This window comes from Tinamus guttatus, unplaced genomic scaffold (genome assembly GCF_059628265.1).
Source record: "Tinamus guttatus ecotype Peru unplaced genomic scaffold, ASM5962826v1 Tinamus_guttatus_pri_ptg000150l, whole genome shotgun sequence".
NCBI lineage: Eukaryota > Metazoa > Chordata > Aves > Tinamiformes > Tinamidae > Tinamus > Tinamus guttatus.
In genome coordinates, this window is record NW_028288684.1 from 4252866 (window position 1) to 4273344 (window position 20479).

General features: G+C 37.8%; 1 protein-coding gene across 5 annotated transcripts in view; it reads right to left on the reverse strand.

Annotated features, from left to right (window-relative positions):
* NBEA (neurobeachin) overlaps positions 1 to 20479 on the reverse strand; it is a 460133-nt gene that overhangs the window by 361698 nt on the left and 77956 nt on the right. For all 5 annotated transcript variants that reach the window (XM_088522208.1, XM_088522209.1, XM_088522210.1 and 2 more), the window contains exons 3-6: positions 19456 to 19556; positions 19113 to 19208; positions 15316 to 15437; positions 8629 to 8755 (exon numbers count right to left, since the gene is read on the reverse strand). In XM_088522208.1, coding sequence (XP_088378334.1) covers positions 8629 to 8755; positions 15316 to 15437; positions 19113 to 19208; positions 19456 to 19556 — 446 coding nt within the window. The remainder of the gene's footprint in view (positions 1 to 8628; positions 8756 to 15315; positions 15438 to 19112; positions 19209 to 19455; positions 19557 to 20479) is intronic.

Below are 20479 nucleotides of genomic sequence, written 5' to 3' on the forward strand. Positions count from 1 at the left end.
AATGGAAAATTAGTATATAGTAGCAGTCCTTATGCTATAAGAAACATAATGTTTGGCATTAAAATAAATGACAAATCTTGTAAAGATATATGAATGGATGAATCCTTACAACCCTCTAAAATTATAATTTACAGAGTAGCATTTCAAGTCCATTCAGCAGAATTGCACCTAAACATAACAGTGTACCTGCCTCAGTCCCTTTATGGGTTAGAGCCAAAGATGTATGCATACAGTTAGAAAATACGAAACACTTCCATTCCTGAAAGCACAATTTAGAAACTGTACAATGTACACTGTAACATAAACACACAGCCGAGGTCTGCAACCCACTTCTGTGCTCACTTACCTCAACACTTTCTATCTGCCTATCATAGCTTTCTGGCTTGAAATTATTAAATAAAGAAAAATTCATAACAACAAATCTTACAGCCTAGCTTAGGAGGAGACAGTGCGGATTACGTTATATGATTTTCTTTCTGTTCTTTATCACTCCACCGATTTTGGACAACTGCTGTATCATTTAAAAAGTAGTATATAATCCAATCAGGAAACCATGACAGCAAAACGCCTACTATGCCATCTTTGAAACAAATCATTATTTCTCTGATGAACAAGAAGAAAAAAAAAAAAAAAAACCTTAAGTTTCCATTAAAATCCAAACTTTAATCTAAGACGACACCCTGGGAATGGAGCTTCAAGCTGTGATCTGCAGTGCAGCTCACGGGTAGCTGCAGCGGGTGTCCGTGTGGTTTCGAGACGGACACAAAGCAGAAGGCCGCGGCCACAGCGCAGCCAGCCCGGCCGGGAGCCGTGGGGTGACCAAGGGACGGGCACATCTGCCACGTGAGGAAGGGCTGGCAGGGCTGGGGCCGCACGCGAGGACGCTCAGGGAAGGGTCCTGCCAATGGGTATGAAAACCTGCTGAGGGAGACTGTGAAGAAGGCTGAGCCAGACTTCTCAGCAGCGCCCACAGACAAGGACACAAATTGAAATACAGGAAATTCCACTTAAAAGAAGAAGAAAATGGTGTTCCACTTTGATGTTTTGATGTTTTCTTTTTGTTTCTTTGTTTTAAACTGTGAGGTTGCATCAAACCCTGGCAGAGGTTGGCAGAGAGACTGTGGAGTCTCCGTTCTTGGAGACACTCAAACCCGATCAGACACGGTCCAGGGCAACCTGCTCCAGCTGCTCTAACTTGAGCAGCTTTAAAACGGCTTTACAGATTTATCACTATCAAAAATATCTACATTTAGAGCAATTACTCAGCTGCCAGAAATTCTGAAAATGTATGAGTATTGCAAAATATCCAGTCATATTGGAAATTTTATTTATTTAATCAACAACTCAGCAAACACTGGTGTTATCCTTCCTTAGTAGTTATAGTAGTAGCTGTCTTGTAAATTTTATCACTGGATTTACCAGGAATAAATGTGCAGTTATTCTATTAACTATCTTACTAGTGATTTGGAATAGTAATTTACTAGTTACTTGTCTTTTCCTTTTTGGCACGTTCTTTAATTTTTGCCTCTGATTTTATGTTTAGCCAAGTCTCCTTTTTCAAGAGAGAGAGAGGGACTTTCTGCGTCCCTAGGGATATTATTTTAATTATCTTGTTTGATCGTAACTTAGTGACCTCTAGGAATGCTTAGTCACACATCTGCATACAAGTAAGGTGCACATCCTCCTCATAGGACTGAGGAGGAGCTAACAAACGCCTTCAAAAGCAATAGCAGGTTTTAACTTGAGCTAGTGAAGCAGTTTGCTCCTCTCATCTATTTGATCTTTACTGCCAACCAACTTACCGCCCTAGAAAGCAGCATTTCAGATACTCCGAGTCAATACAGCTCCTCATAATTAACCACTTTATGCAACGAGCCAACTAGTTTGAACTACAACAGCTTTAATTTTTGTGATCTTATGTGATTTTTATACTACCTCATATAGACCATTTCAACATCCCACATGTAAGCACCTCTCTGGACCTGTGTTCCACAGCTCCCTACAATTAGTCAAGATGGTTAAATTTCAGGAGGATTTATAACTCCTGAGAACAGATTTGAAAATCTAGAGAGTTGTTATTACAAAGGGGAGGGGGGAAAAAAAAGTGAACAGGAGATGTTTTCACTTTGTAACCTCTCCTGTTCTACTGTGGTAAGAGACCACATTAAATTTCATTTTTCAAAAAAACCCTGCAGAAACTGAAAATAGAGACAACACAGAAAACAGAGAAAATTGTGCATTTTAAAATGTGAAATGTCTCCATAAATCACTAGTATTTTCAATTATTTAAATTTTCTTAATATTGGCTTTTTTTACAATTACATATTGTAGAATATAGAACAGTTATCAGGAAATTGGAGAGGCCACTGTTGAAGTGATGAGATTGCTTGATTACACCAGTAATACCATCACCTGTAGTATTTGCACTACGTTCACCATGCAGTGAATTGGTTACTACAATTCTCACTCTGTTTTTTAAGCTATACACAGCATATAAATTGGACTTTCACAAGAAGCATCTGACTGCATTGTACAAAGTCTCCCTTCTCATTCTGCCCTTTGATTTATTAAAAGTTTCATATCCTGCACTTGTTGATCTGTTTTCCTCACTATGCAGTAATTACAGATACAGTTGAAAATGCTGTAGGCAGCTTCTCCATGTTTACCTTTGCAAGATAAGTGGAACAGTCTGCGCAACAGCATTTAAATATGCAGACCTAACCACTCATTTTGATCATTAAGAATGCAATCATAATTACATAACAGAGGGTTTTACAAATGCCAATCGTCTATTCAGATAACTTAGATGATTAAACTAAACTTCTTCAGTTTTGACCTTTTTTAAAAAAATAAAACACAGACGTATACGCAAAAAACCTCTTCTCATTAATATTTATACATACATATATATATGTATGTATCTAGGGATTTTGAAAATATGACACCTTGGTATTTTATTACTTCTGTCTCTTCTAGTTCGATATATTTCAGTGTAAGCAGTAAACAGACTGATGCTTGAAAACGAAGTTCAAACCACAAGTGCATCCTTTTCAATAAAAGTAGCTATTAAACTTTTCAAGAAAAAGAAATGTTTAAAAACTTAATATCAGTTACATACTGAAAGCCTTGCTTTTCCTTGCCACTTGAAAAATGTGATGATAAAACTGAACAGAACTTGAACAATCCTATTTGCAGGCAGACTTCAATATTCCCCCTCGCATTGATTTCCAGCTGCAAAGGCAGCCATGAAACAGATTAAGTACTACAGAGGGGGCGAGTGTGCTGATAGCTGGCATTATTCTAAAGAAAATGCTGTATACGTGCATGCTATATATTAAAAATGCTCTTTATAAATCCATCATTCCCTCTAGGTTTTCACTTTCATTGTTCATTGTTGCATAATTCAAATTTCAAATTTTCACATTAAAATGAGTAAAATAACGCATTTTTTTATTTTGATAAAAAGGGAAATAAGTACTCAAAACTATAATTGAAGCCTATCTTGTTAGATCTCTTCTGACTCTCATCAAGTTAAAACTGAGTCACACCCAATTAACTCGTATCCATTTCTAAAGATTGCTTTCATATTTATGTTTTATTTTCTTTAAATGTATTTACTTTCCCTTCCAAAAAGTTACAGTTGCCAGAAAGAAAGCAAAAACAAAAACTGCCAGCCAGGCAACAGTATGTAAGACTATCTCATTTCTTCTGTGTCTAAGTAAACAGACTTATTGGATAATACTAGATTAAGGACATACTGCTTTGGCTTCCAAAGTCATGTGTTGCCATTATATTTTTTTTTTTCTAGAAACAATGAACAAAGTATTCTTGCGAGCCCCAAAAAAAAAAAAAAAAGGCACCCAAAGCAGATTTTTCTTTCATATCTTATAGACACTTCTCTCTATTAGATAGATCTTCTCTCTATTAGAGAAAGAAACTGCTACAAATTCAGCAGTATATTCATAGCTCAGTCTAGAAGTTTAACTGGTAACTGTGCTAACCAGAAACTCGGTGCATGGCGTTTAACTACAGCTCTGCTTCCTTTTCGAAGCCTCCATACTACCTAACACGAATCTTGTGGAAGAAAAATTCCCTTGTCATCTCTTTCCTTCAAAGGTTAATGTTAACAATAATCCCCACTAAATGCACACAATTTCAAATACTTTAATCCCACCAGCTAGTATTCATTGCAATGGTACTATGAAACGCTGCACTTTGTATAACTACGTACGGTCCTGATATTGAAATATATAGCAGGAATAAGCTCACAACCACAAGACCCAAGCTTAACCCATTTATCCTCTATCTGTGAGTTTTCTTTCACAGCGCTTTAAGGGCAACACCCGAACTCAGCAAGCCTGCCCCGCGTACAGCTTGAGCTTAATAAACACCTCCTTCATTTGGAAATTAATAGTTCATTAATCCTTTGTTGCAGCCCTGTCTGCAGATCCTACAGGAAACTAGAAAGAGCAAGAAGTATTGCTGTGGATAGTACTGGAGCCCATGTCCAACTGTAGCAAAATGACAGGGTCTATGGAGAGACCACCCGGTCTCCTGCCGACCGGCACCGCGGCGCACACAGCTGTGGGTCCACCTCGATACCCAGTGTATCAGGAGCCCAAGTCTCCTGGCTTTCAGGCACAGGATGGACTCCCCAGCACAGCTCTGGCCCCGATCTGCCCCCCTCTACCAGAGCCTGCGGTAGCGGCTCTACCCCTGCTGCTCTGGCCTGCACAGCAAGCTCTGCCAAAGCACCAACCTTCTCTTTGTGGGCAACTATTCTATTCTTTGTCCTTTTTTACTTGAAATCACTAAATATGGTGGCCACCGACAGAACTAGAGGTAATGGCCACAAACTGAAACACCAAAACTTCCACAGGAACTTAAGGAAAAATGTTTTAACAGTGAGGGTGACAGAGCCCTGGAACAGCTTGCCCAAACCCGCTTGGACGCAGTCCTGTGCCACGTGCTCTAGGTGACCCTGCGTGTGCAGGGGGGTTGGACTAGGTGACCTCTAGAGGTCCCTTCCAACCTTAAGCATTCTGTGATTCTATGATACTTATTTTTATTGGGTCAAAATATTAAAATTGTGCAGGCTTTGTGTCATAAGCATGACTAAGATATACCCAGATAAAATGATCAATATTTTATTATCTCAGATTTATTTCCCACAGTACAAAATGACACTCCCCTATGTTAAAGTCTGTATTGCCTACTCAGGAGTAGATAAATAAACGTACTGCTCATTTTACGCACAACATCTTATCCGTCTCTTTTAACCAATATCAATTCTCTAATTTCACGATGGTTTAATTTCTTTAAAAGCTTTCAGAGGATTAAAATGCTTCTTCCCAACCACAGTCCTCAAGCACAGTAAGAATTCTTCAAATAATTTAACAGAACTGGGAGACAGAACTGCCACATACAACAGTATATTACTTTGTCCTTATCTGTGCATTTGCTAATCTCTTCTTCCATTTTTTTAATAGTTGCCACCGCTTTTCATATTTCAGAAATCACACACAACATTACATAATCCTCTAAATACCAAGGAAGGCTTTTTTCTTCCTCAAATTTGTACCATTTTCCAGCTGCCATTTCTTTAATAAAATAGTTTATATAATACAACAAAGAGAACTTCATATTCCTTTTTTTCCTTTTTTCCTTTTTTTTTTTTTTTTTTTTTTAGAACTTGAGGTTGACTACTGTACGGTCCTGACAACTACTATCCTTTTTATCGATTTCTATACCTCTTCTACTGACGTTTATATATCTGAGTTTTTATATCTGAGATATTTCCTCTGACTCATTCACATTTAGTCTCTTCTTGTAGTAAACAATGAGGCAAGTAACTCATTAAACTTTTTTGTTATGATGCTATATCCTTAAAGGGTTCCTATTAAGCCTTAATCATCTAATTGCCCCTATGAAGTGAATTATTTGCTATAATTTTCTTTTTTGCATGTTTCAAGGTTTTCTTCATTTTGATACAACTTCCACTTTTGAAGGACTTCTTTTTGCTTAGAATAGTCTCTACTTTTTCCCTATGCTCAGATACACATTTTTTTTAATTTTGCCCAAGAGGTCTATTTACTCTTAGCATTTTACACTTTTACCTTTAATCAATATCAATACCATTATCCAACACCTTCACCTTTAAGATTTTTTCATTTTTAGGAAGTTATCCTGCCTTTTTATTTTATTTTATTTTATTTTGCAATTGCATTAAAAATATCCTGCAAATGCAAGCTTGTTCAAGTCAAGCAAGAGTTAGCCATTTCGAGGTCTCAAACAGCTTCCAACAGAAAAGAAAGACCACAAATGTTTCTAAGAGTTTGAACCTTCATGCTACATAAATTATATCAAAGTAATGCAAGCTGTTCTTTATCACTGTGCTTTCTAATTTTTCGGCTAATTTTCTCCAGGACATAGAAAACACTAACTATCCTCATTGCATGCTTGAATTACATTAAAATAGTTTTCTCTTCCTATGTGGAAATTCTGTTATTTATTGTTGCAGAAAATTACCTATCTGATTAGATGAAGTCTTTTTTTAACACAAGGTATCACTTCTCCAGTGGTAAGATGTCCTTGTCTCTTCACTCTTAACTATACGTGCCACTTACTGCCTCCGTTTTATGATGCTGTTAAATTACAGTCACTAAAACGTAAGGTCACCTCTTAGTATGTAGCTTAAGCATATATTAGGAATACATACTGCTCTGCCAGTGGTGCCAAATGAGAGAGTTAAAAGTTAGAAGATGTTCACACAAACCGAATATTTTTCTGACCTGCCTCCATAAAGCTGTCTGACTAGGTGCATGGAATATATCCATTGAGTGTGACTCAACAAAAACTAAAATCATCGTTACTCAGATGATTAATGAAGATAATGTTTCTGGCCAGGCCTATCGCGGAAACGTCTACATCTGTAAGCGAATGGCCAGAAAAACAGTACGTCTGTTTAACAACCAAAACACCTCGTAAATCTGAACTGTAGATGGATAGTGAGATGCTTTGTAAACGGCTACATCTTTGCATACATACCTATATATTCAATGTGTGAACAACAGCACCAAGGTAAATCCCAAGCACCAGGATGAAAAGCAATGCATCCTTTAAAAAGGATATGTTCTGACATGTTAAGAGGCCACAACTCTATCCAACAAGCTTTCCTTTCTCCATTATACTTCATGTAGGTTCACACATACATGCACACAAATTATTAATGAAATCACAGGAACTACCTTTAGAACTACCTTACAACTACTGTGCATTATATATTCTAAAGGAGTTATTACAAATCCTTCCTAAAATCTGAGCAATGACCCAAAGAGCACATTCTCTGAGAAATACGAAACTAGCACAGAGTTGTAATTGGATATAATTTCAGCAAATCAGTGGACTGTAGTTGAAGCTGTCACACGTAGAATGAGATACACATTTCCTAGGAAATGTGAACTAAAATTTTGAACTAAAAAAAGTGAACTAAAATAAAAGAACTAAAATTTTCTAGTGATAGCATAAAGAAATCTCAGAATCAAATGCAAACTACAGTCATTCATAGTAAAAATTATCAAAATATCTCACTAGAATATGAAAGACTGCTTCAGTATCAACAAAAAAAAAAGATCAGCTAACTCTCAGCACAGAATTCTGAGTTCAGAGTTATTACCAGCATAATCTAAAGCTAACAACTTAATTTGTTCCTGGGTTGAGTGTTTATCAGTACATCAAATACGGCACTTCAAAAGAGAACTGAACTGTCATCAAAACTCTCTTCTGCTTTTAAAATTAAATCAAATTTACAAAATAGAATCTACTGACGTCAAAACATTCAACGGATACGGGATTATAAAGCTACACACATTTCTTAGAAATATGCCACAAAAATGAATTACTTATTTAAAAAAAAGGTAGAATTAAAATCACTGATTTTAATTCAGAATTTTGAACCAAGTAAAATAGAAAAGCGCAATAATGATGAATGAAAAATGGTATTTCTTCCCTAAAAGACTGCTTTCTCCAAACCAAAGCACTGAAGTTCAACACAAAATTTCAAGCCACTAAAAAGTTAATGAGTTTCACAGAAAAATACATACTGGACTGCTATCAATGACAAATATGTAATGCTCCAAGCAAAAGCCAGCCCTTAAGCCACCTCCCTGGGAGCTGGAAGCCACAAGAACCGCTGCTCTGCTAGCAGCAGTCGGCACGTGGCAGGGATGAACATCAACTCCAGCTAAAGAGCTTCAGTCACCACCAAAAGGATCATCCCAGGCACTGGCACCAAACTCATCAAGTACGGAACATTAAAGAACAGAATGACTTCTATCATGGTCAAAACTTTCGTAAATAAAATGCAACCATTTTAAAAATATTTAAATTCCTTAGCATCTAAAGCTAAATAGGTAGTTTTAAGGTGACTTTATAGAAGTGTTACTTTATAATTATTGTAGTTATCTTAACCTGACTTTCGCTTGACATATGCATGACAGTTAGATAAACTACTTATTTATAAGAAATTATAGATTATTAATCATTTACATCACAAAAGGAATTTTACTTCTTCCTTCCAGAAGGACACATTTGCAATGTCATTTTTACTGCAAATACTGCTTTGCTTACCTTGCGAGGCTGAAAGTCATACTTCACACAGTGCTGGAAACCTTTGCCTTTTGACTTCAACGATGTAACTATTAAGCAGTTGCCAACAAAATGAGCAGAATACCCAACACCTTTGCTAGTGCGGAAACTGAAAGAAAAGAGATATTAATGAAACTGTAAAAACTGTAAAAAACGGATTAATAAAATGAGGTTCAAATACTATTTTAAATTGCCATTAGAAAGGAAAGAAATTAGTATCTGGACAGTGAACATAATTCCCCATATAGATCATAGTGATTTTTCACTCTTTCTCTATCATTTCTCTTTGAGTGCCCTTTTCAAGGCTGCTAACCATCATTAACTCCAGGCTACATTCTAGAAATATGCGGGTTTTACTTCAATTCTCAGAATTCCAAGAGGGCAAAACTCCTATCTGTCAGGGTTTGCCCTTAGTTTCTTAACCCATCATTATTTAAAACAGTAAATCTGCTTTAAATGGTAAAGAAAAATCCATCCCAGAACCAAGTGCCATGTTTGTATTTTGGAAAATGCCTTGTAGTTTTACAGAGATGGGAGAAGAAAGTGGCTGTTTTGATGCACAAGTTCCGTGCAGGGAATCACTGCACCAGACAATTATTTCTTTTTCAGAAGTGAAGATTTTGGTAGGATCATGATGGCAAACTGCACCTATAAATTCTGTAATTAAATTTTTCAAGTATAAAACACAGACACGACTAATTTTGAACACATATATTTATCCTGGCGAGAGGCACATGGAAATATTTTCAGATTTCAACTCACTCTGCTGCTGAAATTCTGCCTCTTTAATCTACCCCACTATACAATACAATCTAGATATTAATATGCATAAAAAAGTTTAACTATAGACTTGATTTCATTTTCAAAAACATTTAGTTAAACGTCTATGTACCCTAATGAGAGAGAATAAGACTTTGCCTGTTTCTCACTGTCAACAAAATAGCTGATAAACTGCTGCCTTTTGAGGGGAAAAAAAAGCACCTTAAAATAAGTAATTGGGTTCTTGAAGAATTGTCTATAACTTTTAAAAGTTTTCCTATTCTTAGTTATCTCAGTAACTGAAGTGATTTTGTCACCATTATGGTTAAATTGTACTGTTCCTGTAATTTTAAACATTGAATTATCCTTCCATTATAAATCCTAGGAGTTTTGCATTTGAGGACAATAAAGAACCAGAATACTGACATCACAGCTCATTTCTGAGCAGAACAGCTCTTTTTATCTTCTGCATGGAAGAGAATAATTTTCTGACACGAAGCCTAGCCAATAACCAGTAAGATTTTCCCTTTTTTTTTTTCCCCCTCTGTATTAATGAATATTCTAATGTAAGATCAGTTGAGAAACTGAGAACAGAACCATGTCCTCTGTTCACCTCAACACTATAATTCACTGATTGCGTTGATCTCCAGTTACTATTTCTTGCCCGTGTGAGGTCGGCTCGGGCTCTTCTCTAAGACACTGCGCTCTCTGCCCGCACGTGCAGGACTCGCTGCGTACAATGATGAAACCTCTACAACAGACAAGGGAAGCAGCGGGACCCATGCAGATTTCAGAGCCTTTAACTACCTGCCGTAACAGCTGCTGTATGATTTTGGTACAGCTCATACAACTGCTTTATTATCAGTTCAGTTTTAGCCAATTTCTCACTACAACACTTCAAGAGCAAGTAAGCCTTCTTGCACCCACTGCTGAATAATTTCAGTTTCTTTAACTCTGTATATCATAAACAACTTAAGATATGAGCAAAATAGTGAGATTATTGGTACATTAATTCTTGTTTGGGTAAAAAAAAGGGTTTCTTTCCTACTAATTTTGGAGCTCCATTACATTGTTTTTGCAACTGTTTTCCATTATCTCTATTATTACTCGCTCCAGAGAGGGAATGAACAGTCTAGAAGACTTTCTTCAGTACCATTTTTCCTGTACTTGCATCTATAAAAATTAAAATGTTTTTCAGAAGTTTTACCATTAATCTCAAAGGTTGCCATTTACCATTAACCTCAATGTGGAAGCATTTGGATACTTTAACGACAAAAAGAAGCAACTATGACACTACGGCCTAAGTTTTACCCTGTAATTCCTATGTAGAGGAATTCCCTTCACTTCCTTTCTCCATTTCTAAGCATAAGGTTCCACACAACCATCAAGCTGATGTGACAACACCCTGCCACCAGTATTTGCTACTGTATTTGCAATATTTGGACATTTCTGCTCTGGGCACTTCTTTCTGCAAATCTAAAGTCTGAATCATGCCAAAGTCTCCTTTAAAATGCAGCCCTACAGTATTTTTCACTAGTGTAACTAGAGGTGTGGTTAAATACAAGAGAAGAGCTGCAGGCAAATGCATGGAAACAAGGTCAGGAAGCTCGTAAGTTAGCACCTCAAGAAATTATGCCCTGAATTCCTGCTATGTTGAACTCTAAGTCATTTCCATGCATTATACATTCTGTGGATTTATTACAGAATTTTTTGGAGTTGTGAGAAAGCCAGAGGAAAAAAAAATGCTTTCATGCCACTGCAAGTTTTAACTCTGAAGATATTCTTCAAATGAAGGCCCAACTGATTGCTGACTAGCTAGCGTTGTGGATACCCTAACAAGGCAATGCCACTGAAAGTGATGAAAATTGGGATCAAGGGGAGCTCAAGCACTTGCAGACAAATAAGGACATGTTAAGGGGACAGCACTGCAGAGAAACTCGCATGCTTTTTCTGGGAAATGAACACAACGATACATCTAATGGAAGGCCCTGCATACTCCTGCGTGCGGCATGGGGAACATGTGAGAGTAGTCAGAGGTCTGCATAGAGATGCAGGACCCTCACTGATCCATCAGGAACAGGGCTGCAATGCATGCAGGCTGCCTCTGTATGAATGACCAGAGTCTTTGGTATGAATGACACCAAAGAGAATTTGCTCCTTATGTGAGACAACAGCAGCAGCATATGGATCTTTGGCATAGGAAAGATGATGTGCCAGCTGAGAGCTGCTGGTATGACCACTGGAAGACCTGCACGGGCGACACTGTAGTTGGCGTCTGCTATAGACTAAGTGATCAGCAAAAAAAGCAGTGGATGAGGCCTTCTTCAACAAACTGGAAGATACTTTACATTTGAAGGCGCTCGTCTTCATGGGAGACTTTAGCCACTCCGATATCTGCAGAAAGGACAACAGAGCAAGGCACAAGAAATCCAGGAAAGCACTGACGGCAGCTTCCTGACACAGGTCACGAGGAGCCGGCAAAGAAAGGGCTCTGCTGGACCTCATACTCCCAAAAAAGAGCAATGGGTCGGGCATGTGAAGGTCGGGGAAGCCCTGGCTGCAGCGACCATGAGATTGTGCAATTCAGTATCGTTAAAGCAGGAAGCAAGGCCAAAGGAGAATCACAACCCTGGATTGCAGGAGAGCAGACAGTGATAGTCTCTGTGACACTACCCATCACGGGACAAAATCTAAAAGTCTAAAGAAGTTTAGATGGATGATCTAGTTCAAATATTTCTCCTCTTTTTTTAGTCATTTTTACTGCTTAGCTTATACCACTATTTAAAAATGGCAAGTTTTTGTACTGCTTTCAATTTCCTCCTGAAGTTGGCGTATTCAGGTTCCCTCTTATATAATACACTTACATGAACCCATTTTCTTTTTGGCTCTAATGCAGCACTTGTCAAATTTGAGCTTGAAAGTCACACAAGTTTTCTTTCCCACACCTGATAAATCATCTCTTTTTATATATATACACACCATAACAAGAGGTATCATGAGAAAGCAAGATACTAAATTATGAGTACAAAGACGTGCAAGAGTGAAAGAGTGAATGAGTGAATGAGTGTAAGAAGAGAGAAGGGAAAGGGAAAGAGAAGAAATAAGAGGAAGAGAGAAGTAGTACATTATTTTCTTTTATAAGAAAATCTTCCAATATGAAAAATTCAAAGCAAACAAGTTTTCCCTGATTTCCTTTTTCTTTTTTCTTTCTTTTTTTTTTTCCAGTATTAAAGGACATTCTTCTACTCTTGCAAGCCTGACAAAAGGCAGAGCAAAAGAGGTCTGAGTAATAACAACAAATTAAATAGTTCGGGGCTATGTACTTAAATAATGAATTAAGCTAGATAGGAAGACCAAATCCAATTATGCTCTATTTCTAAAATATATAAAGCCATTCTGAGTCTTCACGATGGTTCTCTGCAACAGAGTTCTGACAAGTACAGGTAATTAGAGGCAATTCCAGAAAGGAGCTCTATTTAGAATCTCATTCATTTAGCACAGGCCTGCTCCAAAATCATTGAAAAAGGGTGCAGATGTAGCAAAATGCATGCATTTAGTCAGAGGTTAACTTTTAAATGCTACAATGAGGAAGCAGAAGCTCCTTATGTAGTGGAGTTAGGTTTGTTTATGCCCTTGGACTCCAGACTCCAACAACAAAATATAGATGATGTTATTTTGACAGGCTCTTGAATATTTTCATTAAAACAAAAAACAACTCTCAAACAGGGAGAAAGATAAGCTAGTAGAAAAAAAAATGTTTTATTGTCCAGCTAGATGCTTCATTAATAAATCTCACAATATTCTAGTGAGTTACTACAGGTAATCCGTATCGCAAGAGGAAATTTCCAAGCAAATATAGAAGTGTTATAGTTGTTGCTGGTAAGATGTACATTATTAAAAACTACTCTTTAGTAATTTTTTGAAGTTAGAACTAAAACTGTGTTTTGAAGGATGAAATTCAGATAGTCTTTGATAATTCAGAGAACAGCTTTGTGGGTTTTATTCATTGAGACATTTAAAAATACTGTAAATAGATCTCTTTAATGGACAGACGTTTGAGAATAGCTTACAGTTATTTGATGTAACACTTTGCAGTGAACTGAATATATGCTGTTTTTCACAGAATGATTAAGGTGGGCAGGCACCTCTGCAGATTACCCAGTCCAACCCTTCTGCCCCAGCAGGTCACCTAGAGCAGGCTCCCTAGGACCAAGTCCAGATGGCTTTTGAATGCCTAAATTCATATCTTTGAACAAATCAAACTAGGAATAAATTTCCTCTGATAAAATATGAAGTAGGCCAAAATATTCATGAAGGCTTAATGTACAGATGTTTTAAACTTACTTCAGTGTAAGAAATACCCTAAATGGTGTACTCAAAAACACTAAATTGAATAAAATCTGTCATCATAAGTATCAGAGCTATATTACAGCAAAAACACAAATATCAAACATCTGATGTTATTCAAACCTAATGCCAATGCTCCTTGTGCCCTGTACTGGCATGAAAAGGTATCACATTTACCATTCAGGTTAAATGCTTTTCTACACTGATATCCCTAAGAAAAGCAACACACTGCACAGGAGTGCAGTAACCTTTTCCCATTTTGAAGCAACAAGGAAGCCTCTAACCAAATACGTGACCTCAATGTGCCAATTCTCAAATGCAGATTCTGACTGAGAAACACAGTATCATCCTAAAATTCTGTACGGCTCCTCACTCCTGCAATTATGTTTATGCTTGTCCTTGTCAGCCTGAGAAAATAAATAATATAAAGATCATACTAATAATCCTTAGCTGAGGCTGATGACTTAGGAAAAATCACCACAGTAAAACAATGGGAAACACTTAGCAGAAAAGAGATGCATGAAAACGCATCATTTCAGAAAGCAATTTAGGGAAAAACTATCATTTTTTTTCTTTAGAATACACATGAGATATTATTTTTAATCAGATATTTGCTCTGTAAAAATGCAAATGATTATGTTTTTTCCACTGAATGAAAATATATATTCACAGTAAAAGAAAAACACATTCTAAGACCACATCATCCCTTGGTTTCCTCCTCAGCAGACTACTGCAGACTTTCAGTTTCTCGCCTACCTGGAAGGACTACAAAGTGGAAAACGCTACCTTTCACTGTTCCTCCCAGCAGCTGTTCTCCTCGTTTTCCCTGAACTGATAAATCTTGGTAGATTCCCATCCTTATCTATCTGCACAACTTCATATATGCAGCTTTTAAGAGTATGAGAAAAGGTAGGCATATTAAATAGCAAATAAATACAGATTAGAGAAGCAGAAACAGTTCTGCCTACAGACAACCGTATTTGTGTAGATACATGATTAATTTTTGAAGTGAAAAATACTGTTATTTTCATGAGTCATCAAGAACTGTTATACCATAATTTCTAAAATATCACAAGTTTATCGAACTATTTTTTCTTGTTAGAACAGCAAAACTAAGTAAACTAAAAACATATTTCTTGCTTTTAACATCCATTGTTGGCAACTTATTAGAAATCAGAGTGTTGAGCAGCGAAATGGTGGGAAAGCCATTTTATATTTTCAGATCTACTTTCAATTATGTCTAGTAAATTTGCTATCAGCGTAGTTTGAGTATAGTGATTTCTATCATAGCACTGGTATCAGCCCAGAATGCCAAATATCAAACAGAATATATGACAACACCAAGCTACATTCTTAAGCTTTAGCTCTAAGAAATAAAATATTTTTAAAACATTCCTTTAAAAAATAGTTTAAAAACCAGTTTATATAGAGTAAGCAACTGTTAAACTCCACAGATACTGGGGAAAAAGCATGTCAAAAAATAAATAAAAAAAAAAGGTAGAAAAGTTTAACTATTATTAAGAAACGAAAAGAAATCATACAAGTAAGTTAGGAGTTACTTACCAATAGAGATAGGGTTTATCTTTATCTACATTGATATTATTTAATGGATCCATACGAAACCAGGTGTTAAGAGTAAATCCATTTTGATAAGGCCACTTAGCAATAGGAGGCAATGCAATTGCCTGAAAACAAAAACAAACAAAAAAATAGAAAAAGTAAACAGTGGATCAATTCATACTAAAAATATAATTTCAGACATCAACAACCATTCATCTCTATCCATGTATTCAAATGTTCAGAATAGAAAGTACAATAAAAATAGACCTCTAGACTTCAAGAGAGCTAACTTTGACCTCTTCAGGGACCTACTTGGATCAGTCCCTGGGCTAGGGCCCTAGAAGGAAAGAGGGTCCAGGAGAGCTGACTAATATTCAAGCTCAGGATCGGTGCATCCCTACAAGAAAAGAGTCAAGCAAGTGAGGCAGTAAACCTGTGTGGATGAGCAAGGAGCCCTTGGGAAAACATAAGAAGAAAGCATAATGTGGAAAATGTGGACAGATCATTTGGGAGGAATATACGAACGCTACCAGAGACTGCAGGGATGCAACGCGGAAGGCCAAGGCCTGTTACAGAATTAAATTTAGCAGGAGATGTCAGGACAAGAGGAAGGGCTTCTACATCAGCAGCAAAATGATGACTAGGGAAAACATGGGCTCGTTGTTGAACGGGGTGGGTGCTTTGGTGAACAGAGGATGTAGAGAAGGCAAAGTTACTAAATGCCTTCTTTGCTTCTGTCTTTACTGCTAATTGGTGATGCAACTACAGAGACCAGAGACAAGAGAGAACCAGGAGAGAGGAGGAGTTTTCGCTGGTTGAGGAGGATAAGGTTGGGGATTATTTAGGCAAACTGAACACCCATAGATTATGGGCCCGGATGGGATGCACCCACGAGTGCTGAGGGACCTGGCAGGGGTCATTGCTCGGCTGCTCTCCGTCATCGAGGGAGGTCATGGAGGACGGGGGAGGTGCCTGAGGACGGGAAGAAACCAGCATCACTTCAGTCTTCAAAAAAGGCAAGAGGGAGGAGCCGGGAAACTACAGGCTGGTCACCCTCACCACCGTCCCTGGAAAGGTGATGGAGCAGCTCATCCTAGAGACCATCTCTAGGTACGTGAAGGAAAAGAAGGTGATCAGCAGTAGTCAGCATGGATTCACCAAGGGGAAGTTGTGTTTGACGAACTTGATAGCCTTCTACGATTTGGTGACCAGCTGGATGGACAATGGGAGAGTCATGGATGTTGTCTACCTTGACTTCAGCAAGGCTTTTGACACCATCTCGCATAACATCCTCATAGGAAAGCTCCGGAAGTGTGGACTGGACAAGCAGACAGTGAGGTGGATTGAGGACTGGCTGGATGGCAGAGACCAGAGCCTGGTGATAAATGAGGACGAGTCTAGTTGGAGGTCTGTGGCCAGTGGTGTCCCTCAAGGGTCAGTACTGGGCCCAGTACTGTTCAGCTTGTTCATCAATGACTTGGACGAGGGCACGAGTGTTGGGCAGAGAGAAACCTCATGAGGTTCAACAAGCACAAGTGAAGGGTCCTGCACCTGGACAGGAATAACCCCAGGCACCAGGACAGATCAGGGGTTGACCTGCTGGAAAGCAGCTCCTCAGAGAGGGATTTGGGAGTCCTGACTGACAGCAAGTTAACCATGAGGCAGCAACGTGCCCTCATGGCCAAGAAGGCCAATGGGATCCTGACCTGCATCAGGAGGAGCGTTGCCAGCAGGTCGAGGGAGGGGATCCTGCCCCTCTGCTCAGCTCTGATGAGGCCGCACCTGGAGTATTGGGTGCAGTTCTGGCCTCCCCAGTACAAGAGGGGCATTGAGCTTCTAGAGAGGGTCCGGCATAGGGCCATGAAGATGATTAATGGCCTGGAGCATCTATCGTATGAGAAAAGACTAAGTGAGCTGGGCCTGTTTAGCCTGGAGAAGAGAAGATTGAGAGGGGATCTGATCAACATATACAAATAGCCAAGGGGAGAATATAAAGAAGATGGGGCCAAACTCTTCTCAGGGGTGGCCAGTGACAGGACAAGGGGTAATGGGTATGAATCGAAACACAAGAGGAACCATGTGAGGTTCCACAAGAGGAACCACCTCCATGTGAGGAAGAACTTCTTTACTGTGAGGGTGACAGAGCCCTGGAACAGGCTGCCCAGGGAGGTTGAGGAGTCTCCTTCTCTGGAGACCTTCCAAACCCGCCCGGATGCCACCCTGTGCCATGTGCTCTAGGTGTCCCTGCTGGAGCAGGGGGGGGTTGGACTAGATGATCTCTAGAGGTCCCTTCCAGCCTCAGCCATTCTGTGAGTCAGAGATTTAGGGAAGCTTGGCCAATGATGGATGGTACGTGAAGCACTTACTTATTTGCAACAAGATCACAATCAAGGATAGAGACATGTTTTGTTTGTGCACTTCAATCAAGAAACTTTATACTAGTGCATTACCGTCAGCACTGAAAAATACATTTTAAATATGATTTCCAATAACTGATGCAAAATGCCTTACCACTTTGCACAAGAGATATATTGAAAACTCTTACCCTGTAAGACTTTTTTTTTGATGCTTTAATAGAGAGTTAAACTTAAAAGAGATGTTTCATTAGTGTTTGTCTCTGAAGCCCAGAAATGTCAAAGCAGTTATGTGTCATTGCAGACATTCAGAAACTGCAATATCTGTCTTGCTGCTCTATATACTTTGGGGAGAAGTTACCTGTGTTTTTAACTTAGGAGTAGCAAATGAAACTACTTTTAAAACTCAGCAATTAATCCTTACACAATCCACCCTTTGCATTTTGCTGACACATCTGTTTGAGCAGCAGAATAACAAACAAGATAAGTGATCTAGCTAAAAATAAATCAGGTGCGAAAGTTATTTTCAGACTGATTCCTTTCTTAATGTAATCTGCCACACAAAGAGCTGTACTGAAAAAAAGAAAAAGATAAGAGAAGATGGTTCATCTTTGAAGAAACCTCTCAATGCTACTGAGGAAATGCATGCAGATAAACAGTCCAAGTGGAGCTTATAGCCCCTTATATTCTGTAACATGAAGGCTCGATGATCCCAGCATCACTGTTCCCCAAAAGATTCCAAGTTCTGCTGTGGGGGAACATGAGTTCACACCATTCCACACATTTACTGAACCTCAAGTCAGGATTTCTAAGTTCAGAACATTTCAATTTGCTGCATTAATAATTATCTTTATTTATCTGTGCATAGTACCTGGATTATTTTTGTAGTTTTGCATGAATATACACACACTGAATGGCAGGGACATTACTTATTTAAGAAGGTCTAATAGGAATACAATTTGATCTTGAGTTATGTCAAATAGTAAAGCCAAATTATTTTAAGTTTAAATTACTGCCTTGAGACTAACCAGCTCAAGGCTTGACAGAATGATGCTGATGACGTTCAGACAGTAAGAAAAATATAAAATTTATGACTAAGCTGTCATTGTAAACTGTGATGACAAGCACAAGCACATTTCTATTTTCCTCAACCCTTTACTTTATGTAACATAATATCAATTACACTATTCAAATGAAATAATGTTATTCCCATCTAATTTTCAGTTTTCATTTTATGATAATTTCCCCATTTAAAAATCTATTTGATAATCTATCCTCACAACTGCTTTTCAGTACTACAAGCTAGTCTGCTGAGTTACCTCAGCTACAAAAGGCAAGGTTTATGCTACAAAAGTAAGTTCTTCCCCTCATTTCCTTTTCAAGGAAATTCGAAGAAGCAGCAACGTATTTATTCCTCGGGTAGAAGTATCTTAGTTGAAAACTTACTGCAGCACTACAGCCTGGGAAGTTGAAAAAGGTATCAGGCCCATGTCTCTGTGGCATCTGATTAAGAACTGATAATAGTTTAACTGCATGTCTTGGCTGTGAAAATAAGAAAATTGCAGAAAAGTCAATACAACCATTTTTATGCTCTCTAGGCTATACTGGATACTAGACTGTTTTCAAACAACACAGCAAATGAGTTCTCAAGTAGTTAACAAAGATAATTTATAAACATACATTCAATCAACATGAAGAAAATTCAACTTTATGAGTTCCAAGAGACAATTTATGTTAACTTCAGGCTCTAACACAGTGACATTTAATGCTTTATCTGATCAGAGCTTACCCAGATTCCGTTTTCGCCTCGAAGCATGCTGAACAAAAGCTTCAACTCTTTGACAGTGATGCTGTAGCTGGCAAGAACCCCCAACATATCAACTAGAAGATCTTCAAAGGAAAATAAAGTTATTCTGAACTCTGAATGTTATTGTTTTGACAAATAAGCTGAAAAAGTTTATGCCTTTAAAAGTAAGCACAGTCACAAATTCTAAAATCAAACTATTTCCTTAAATATTTCATACAAGATTTCATATTTTCACTCTTTAAAATACTTTAAAAACAATCTTATATATGCATTTTTAGCTTTTTGTCTTACATTCTGAACAAAATAGCTCATGAATATACCAAGAAATAATTCTCCACATTCCATAACACTATTATCATACATTATGAGCTTATTGCTCACCCCTTTCTATTACCTATTTTTGGGACAAGAGATTTTTCATTCCTCTTTAGTCAGTATTTTTCAAAAGTTTCTGAGCCAAAGATGCTTGATATTATTCTTTAACTTAGATACAATGCATTATTCTGAGGATTTATAGAGTTCCTACAGCTTTGCTACAGTGATAATGTTTCCAATTGTTACCAGAATAAAAGCCCAGAAAAAAAATAAAAAAGCAAAGTGAGAAAACAATAAAAGACTAGAATAAGCAGAAATGATCAAAATTGCTGAAGAATTTAGGCAATACAGATTCCATTAAATATCCCTAAACTCAGAAACATTAAAAGTATTAGCATTACACTGCTTGCCTTTTAGAGAGGGAAAAAAAAAGTCTAAAATTACTGACAGTCCTTGGATCTTGATTTTAAGAGCAAGAATCTGTGAGATGCTGACATTCTCCATACACTCTGCACTTTCTTCTGCAATAAACAATATTACTAAGAATTGCTACTACGTTTAAGAGGAGGAAAAACAAGTTGCCAATCTTCACAGAGGCAGCATGAGAGATTAAATTCAAAAATCTAAAGTACAAAGTTTACAAAACAGATAGCTATGACACAACAGAATCAGCATTAACGGAACTTCTGAA